At 43.6% G+C, this 6,943-nt stretch overlaps 1 protein-coding gene across 2 annotated transcripts; it reads left to right on the top strand.

Moving 5' to 3' along the window:
- Positions 1-11: 11 nt before the first annotated feature.
- On the top strand, positions 12-6,455 carry TOE1 (target of EGR1, exonuclease). Of its 2 annotated transcripts, XM_083619880.1 has the most exons (8): positions 12-122; positions 564-684; positions 999-1,039; positions 1,465-1,561; positions 1,793-1,951; positions 2,717-2,976; positions 4,670-4,844; positions 5,539-6,455. In XM_083619880.1, exons 2-8 carry the CDS (start codon positions 574-576, stop codon positions 6,313-6,315), a joined length of 1,620 nt encoding a protein of 539 aa, XP_083476006.1. In that variant the 5' UTR covers positions 12-122; positions 564-573; the 3' UTR covers positions 6,316-6,455. The 2 variants fall into 2 exon arrangements, with proteins under 2 accessions (XP_083476006.1, XP_083476005.1); XM_083619879.1 differs by lacking the exons at positions 12-122; positions 564-684; positions 999-1,039 and having other exon boundaries at positions 1,054-1,561.
- The last annotated feature ends 488 nt before the right edge of the window (positions 6,456-6,943 follow it).

Here is a 6,943-nt window from a genome sequence, read left to right as displayed (position 1 = left end):
TAGGCCTACGCGCCACCCTTAGAGGAAGGACCCCAGAGAGCAGGACGCGTCGGAAGCTGGCGAGTTGAACGACAAGGGAGATGGCGGTTGTCTAAGTAACTCGCAGGTGTCACTTCTCGAAGGTAAGAGAAGGTCTTTCGAAAGCACCTTCCGGGAGGAGGTATAGTGCTCAGCGGTTTCTTGCGCAGACGATGTGCATTTTCCTAAACGAGTTAGTGGCCAGGGACCAGGAAATGGTGGTGGAGCGGAGGTTTAAACTTGATCTCACCTATAACGTGCATGTTATGGATCACGTACTGATGAGTTTTTACTGTTCCGGTTCTAGTTCTGGTTTGAGCTTTAACGAGATGAAGCATTTACTATACCTGGGGCTCTTGGGTTTTTTGCCATATAAAGCAGCGGTTCCTGTTCTCTCTTTTTTTCCTGAGGTGTTGTTATTTGATATATGCAGGGAGCAATCTGGGGGTTGGGATTTTTTAAATTAGTCATTGGTACCCCCAAAGCAAAATTAACCATTGGATTCTAAAAGTTATGCATGTTTCTAATCTCTTGTGTCCCAACAGCTGCATAAGGATGACTTCCTTGAAAGTGCCAGTCATCGACGTCCAGAATGATAATTTCAAGGAGCTCTGGCCGTCCATGCTCTTGGCCATCAAAACATCTAGCTTTATAGCTATTGACACGGTGGGTAGAGTTGCCCTTCTTTGTGATTTCTCAAAAAGGGTAGGGGCGGGGACTGTAACTTTGATGGTAATTGGGTTGCTGTCTTTGCTAGGGAAAGCTGACACCATTTTCTTTAATTTTTCCATTGGTCTATCTACCTATTCTTTATACTGCTTTCCAGGGTTTCAGACAGGAGTTTTCCAGCTCTCCATCGGAGACATCAGGGATTAAACCTTGAACCTTGTACATGTAAAACTGCAACACTGAGCTACAACTTATTTTACGTAACTTATTCTACCATGGAGTAGAAATCTAATTGTTATCTTTGTCCATAGGAGCTTAGTGGGCTTGGAACAAGGAAGAGTTTGTTGAATCAGTAAGTAATGTGCTGCTTCTGTGTGAGTCCTTTCTGAAGCATGATGTTCTCATTCTTGTTGTTCTGAATTATTAGGTCCTTGAATATGAACAGTATGGTGAAGCGTCTGCCGATGCTTTCAGGAGTCTTTGTTTTCCCCGACTTAGTACCAGACACTAGTTGAATGGACCTATTGGTGGAAGCAGTTCATTGACTCTGTGTGGGTGTGGATGGCTTAAGATGTGCTTGCCCATTTGGAGTAATCAGTTCTTTGAGGGCAGGAAATATGCAAGCTGTGGAGAACAGGCCCACATGCTATTAATATGCTTCGAAATTCAGGCTGGTCTCGATCTTGAATGGGAAGGTGAAATTTGTCATGTCAATAGGGAAGCTATGGTTCAGTGGTCTAAATTTCCTACTAAGCTGCCTGAGGCTTCTCCCCACAGGTGTATTGAAGAACGATACAAATCTGTTTGCAGTGCTGCCAGAACACGCTCCATTTTGTCTCTAGGAATTGCTTGTTTCAAACATCTTCCTGATAAGGTATAGTGCTCATTGTCTGGCTTTCACCCTAATTCTACTTCTGAGTTAAGAATGTGTTGCTTATAAGAGGATGGTATATTGAAGGTTCAGTCTTCAATGCATAAAGTGATGCATAAAGTGACCAGTTTTGATTCTAGACACTAAAGGAAGTAGTTGTTGATTTCTAGGATGTTACCGTTTGCACTTTTTCTGTGCTGCTCTCAATTTCTTTGAACTGGCCTGTATTTGCAGTCAGAGAACACGTACCTCTCCCAGATCTACAACCTGACCCTGCTCTGTATGGAGGATTATATCATTGAACCACAGTCAGTTCAGTTCCTGGTGCAACATGGCTTTGACTTCAACAAGCAGTATTCTCAGGGCATTCCTTATCACAGAGGCAATGACAAGGTATGGGGACTCTTTACTGTAAGGTATAAGTGAGGTGAGACCACAATGAGAAAGTAACTGGTTTCTTTCTTAATACCTGCTTGGCTTCATTTGCATTTCACACTTCTTTTGCTAATCAGAATTGTCCACATGTATTTTTTAAAAATCTTTATTAACATCAATTAACAACCCACAATGCATTTCACACTTCAGTGTCATGGGGCTGAATTGATGCTGCACCAACATAGCCACCACCTAGTCAAAGTAGTTCTGTGGAGCTTCTGTGGAGGAGTCAGTCTGCTAGCAGCTGGTTTCACCATTGAGCTGGAGGAGAACTGCCCTCACAGAAATAAGCTTGGGAACACATACCAGGGCCTGAGCTGAAGGGGTGGGAAATGTCCTGCACTTTCATCTGACAGTTCTGGTAGATGAATAAAGCACCATCTCTGCCTAGAGTACAGGAGAGAGTGGTGGTGGGCATTCTGCCTTTTCCAGGCTTTACCTCAGCGAAAACTAGGTGTGGTGGTTCTGCCCTAGAACCTGGGTCATGAATCCATAAGCAGTGGCAGAATTTGGGCTGTAGACCTGTACCATCAAAACAGGTGAAGGGAACTCCAGGGGATCAATGCCACCCTCTTTTGCATTTACTTCTGCTGCCTTTGCCTGCATTGACCGCCCAACACTTCTGAGGCTCATCTTCATCCAGGCTGTTCCCATATCAGAGAAACTAGTGCAGGCTTTGGAAATGAGGCCAGCTAACCTTATCCCCTCTTTGCTCTCTCACAGGGAAATGAAAACCACAGCCAGACTGTCCGTACTTTTTTCCTGGAACTGATCCGAGCCAAGAAGCCCCTCATTCTGCACAATGGCCTAATTGATTTGGTTTTCCTGTACCAGTGCTTTTATGCTCACCTTCCTGACAATTTGGGCACCTTCACTGCTGATCTTTCAGAGATGTTCCCAGCTGGAATCTATGACACCAAGTATGCTTCCGAGTTTGAGGCACGTTTTGTGGCTTCTTACCTAGAGTATGCCTACAAGAAATGGTAGGTATCTTGTCAGGTCAAGCTGTAAGCACCCTGACAAGGATTCTTGGGCTGAGATCCATTGTAGCACAGGTGGACATTTGCCTGATCACATAATAAGGCTTTTCCTTCCTCCCCTCCCCCCTTCACCTCCCCCATGTACTCCCAAAATCTACTCTGGAGATTTGAGGGACCAGGTTTTGGGAGCACATGGGTGTGGGAGGTAGAATAGAAATTGGAAGTTCCATTGCACAGGCTGATTTCTGTTGGGTAAGCAGGCATACATCATTGAATGCTGCTCCAGGGCGTTAAGTAACGAGAGAACAACTGCTGGGTCCAAGGCTGCTGCTCTTCTATTTTTACTGGAACAGGGTCTGCTTTGGGTATGAATGAGTAGGGTGGAGGACAAGAAGTATGAATACCATATCCAGTTAGTGACTTTGTTACTTTCCATATCGGTTATTCTATTTATGTGCATTTTGGGCAAATACTGTGATTCAGTTAAATCTTAATTGTGATTCAATTAAACCCCAGGCTCCACTACAAACTTATAACTCTACATGCATGTACTTGCCTGCTATTTGTCTTTGGTTGTTCTCTTGCTACAGCTTTCAGCAGAAATTCTTTATGAGTTTAAATTATTATTATTATTATTAAATTTGTATTCTGCTCTATACCTGTAGATCTTAGGCTGGTTCACAACATAAAATTACAATATAAAAGACACAAAATACATGATAGAAATATGAACAAAAACAAACCAATAATCGCCCCTTCCACAACCCATTTTAAAGGGCATCGGATGTCAATTGGCCAAAGGCCTGGTTGAAGAGGAACGTTTTCACCTGGTGCCTAAAGATGTATAATGAAAATGAGTTGCATTTCTTTGTACTGCTTAGGAGACTGAAATCTCCTATTTGATACTAGAGCCTGGATTCTGAGTAAAGTATTTTACTTAATTCCAGTCCACAAAATTTTGACAGGCCTTGGCAGTTAGCCATAATTTATGGTCTCCACAAACTCTACTCTATTGGCACATGCAGAGGACCCAAGAGATGAAGGGTCAGTCACATTCCATGCTGTGCCTTTAAAACACTAAAATACAGCAAGGAGGATTCTCACTCAATTTTCAGTATCTTCAAAATGTGGCACGAAGCAAAAGTTCTTTGCATATATCAGAAGACTTGAAAAAGAGACTGCAACAGTCTTGTCTGCCTAATGCGGCAGAAGATGGCTCCTGTCTTAAGTTCTCTGTGGCAGCAGAATGAAGGGGTAGGGTTTTTCATGTTGTCCTTGGCTACTAGCAGAAGAAACTAGTAGAAATGTGTGGAACTGACTAAACAACTCCTCAGGTTTTCTCTTCCCTTTTCTCCGTTTCCCCACTCCCTGATTCTAATAATCAAATGAGAGGTTTGCCTTCTGCTTAGAGAAAAGTACTAATTTGGGAAGATGCTCATACCCTGTTATGGTGTTCCAGATATTTGGCAGTCAGGGGAACAAGCAGTTGTGCTGATAGCATTTTCATGTGTCTGTGCTTCTCTTCTAAAAGACAATGCTATGTATCTTTTATATTCTTATTTCCGCTTTAGCTCATTTTTCTACATGCAGGGTGCTTTCCTATGAGTACATAGAGGAGCCTGTCCTGAAGGGCAGTTGATCTCCTTGCTCTGACACAGCCTCTGTTCCAGGTTCTAATGCTACTCTTGCCTTCCAGCAAGCGAGAAAACTACAGGTTGAAGAATTCAGAAAAGCAGCACCTCAGCATAGAGTTCTGCAACTACCCAGACAGCATAGCTTCCTACATCGATTATCGCTTCTGTTCCCTATCAGATGCCAGCCAATCTGGGCTTGACCCTGCAAACAAAGTCACCATCTGTCAGACGTTTTCTGTAAGTATTACTTCTGTCTACCTTCTATCTTGAAAGTTTGTCAAATAGTAAATTGTAAATAGTTCATTCAGTGTGGTGGATATTTCAGATAGGGACTATGAGGACAAGCTGTCTAGAATGATAGACAGGCTCTTGGGCTGGATGTGCGTGTGGCAGTGGGAGGCAAATGCTTATGCTGGTATTATGGTCAATTTTAAAGCACGGTACCTCTTTCTGCAGCTTTCTGATAAAAATGGAGAGGTGCTACCTTTTAATAATGAGGGTATCTGGGAGCTTATTAGGGAACACAAGAGACCTGCTGGGTCAGGATAAAGGTCCATTTAGTCCAGTATATTTTCCCAACAGTGGCCCAGCCCAGAAGCCTCAAGTAATACATGAGGTTTGGATGATCCAGAATAGTCTTTTCATATTGCTATTTTCCGGTTAATTAGCATGGCACAATCTCACAAATGTGCTAAATATCCAGAAGTTAATGTTGAAAGTTGCTCTAGGGCAGCGTTTCTCAAATTTGGGTCCCCAGCTGTTGGACTACAACTCCCATCATCCCTGACCACTGGTTCTGCTAGCTAGGGATGATGGGAGCTGTAGTCCAACAAACAGCTGGAGACCCAAGTTTGAGAATCACTCCTGTAGGGTATCTAAGATCCAGTGATATTTTCTCAAGTGTGCTAATGATTCTCACTCTCCCCTGCAGGCCTATGGCTGGTGCCCAGATGGATTGAAGTGTTCACAGTCTCACAACATTGACCTAATAATTAATGAAGATGAGAACCACAAAGAGGACAAGCGGAAGAAAAGGAAGCAGAAGTGGAAGCATCGGAAGAATTTTGTAGAGCCCTCAAAGGAACCTGTGTTGAGAAGCCCTGAGAAGGAAGGAGAGGCGGCTTGCAATATGGAAGACGGTCCCCCATCCAAGCAGTCCTGTTTAAGCAACATGGTTGCTCCTACTGTAGATTCTGCAGGCACAGAAACTGTATCCAGTAATGAGGAGAGTTCTATGGATGTGGAACGAGAACTAGGCTCTGACACGACAACTGATACCAAGATGGATGAGGAACAAGCCAGTGCCACAGACAATGAGGGCATCACTTTATCACCATCCAAAGATGGGCCACAACAAAGGGCAGCAGGGACTGAAGGATCAGGACCAGAAGTCCAGATAGAGTGTGCTTCTGTAGTGACGGCTTTGTCTGGCACCCAGAACCCAGTGGCACCAGTGCCTGGCTGTTCAGAGGGTGGTATTCACCGGGCTGGCTTTGATGCCTTCATGACAGGTTACATTATTGCCTACGTCCATATGCTCAAAAATGATGAACACAAAGACTCAAGTGAAGGGCCTTGGTTGCCGGACTGCCATAACAAAGTGTACCTCAGTGGGAAGTCTGTCCCCCTTCAGATAGTGAAAAGTTTGTTTTCTAAATCCTCCAAAGCTCACAGCCAGAAGATGAAATTGGCTTGGGCTAGTAAGTAGAGCTGGGAACCCTCCTACTTGGGACTTTACATAAGAGCTGTTGAAAATAGCAGCAGCTTCTACCCACAGTCATCAAACAAAAGCAGCAGACTGTGACTTTATTTTTAAACATCTGCACAATTAAATTACTCTGTACAGTACTAGAATTTCCGTTTTTGTTTGTTAAAGGTAGAGCCTTTATGTACACAGGACCAGGCAACTGTCTTAAACATGGGAGAGCTATGAGGAGCCCTAATTTATAGCATATTAATTTAATCCACTCATTCAAACCAAGAGCATGAGAACCAGAAGCTTATTTTTGTAACGACCATGGAGACCACTTCTCTTGCATACAAAGACCAAACAGCTTCCATATATAAGTAACAATATTTATAGTAGTATTAAACCTTGTATCTATGCAGTATTTGTGCATTTTAAATTTCAGATCAGAGCCTGTTGGGGATTACAGTCATACCTTGTGCTAAATTTGCTTCACGTTGCGGCTTTTCAGGTTATGAACATGGCAAACCCAGAAGTGGTTACTTCCGGGTTCGCCACGCGCAGAAGCGCTTTGCACATGTGCAGTAGCGGCGCTCTACTTAGCGGCGAACAGCACCCCGAAACGGATCGTGTTTGTAAGTAGAGGAAC

This window comes from Podarcis filfolensis (assembly GCF_964270895.1).
Source record: "Podarcis filfolensis genome assembly, chromosome: 6".
Lineage (NCBI taxonomy): Eukaryota > Metazoa > Chordata > Lepidosauria > Squamata > Lacertidae > Podarcis > Podarcis filfolensis.
Note: the sequence above shows the minus strand (reverse complement) of the source record. Positions and strands in the feature narration are given on the sequence as shown.

What these genes read in the sequence shown, in the direction of transcription:
- TOE1 (XM_083619879.1), top strand. Translation starts at nt 1,259, where the DNA reads ATGTGCTTGCCCATTTGGAGTAATCAGTTCTTTGAGGGCAGGAAATAT. An exon ending in ATCACAGAGGCAATGACAAG is followed by an intron (nt 1,952 to 2,716) that starts GTATGGGGACTC and finishes GCTCTCTCACAG; the next exon opens with GGAAATGAAAACCACAGCCA. An exon ending in GAGTATGCCTACAAGAAATG is followed by an intron (nt 2,977 to 4,669) that starts GTAGGTATCTTG and finishes CTTGCCTTCCAG; the next exon opens with CAAGCGAGAAAACTACAGGT.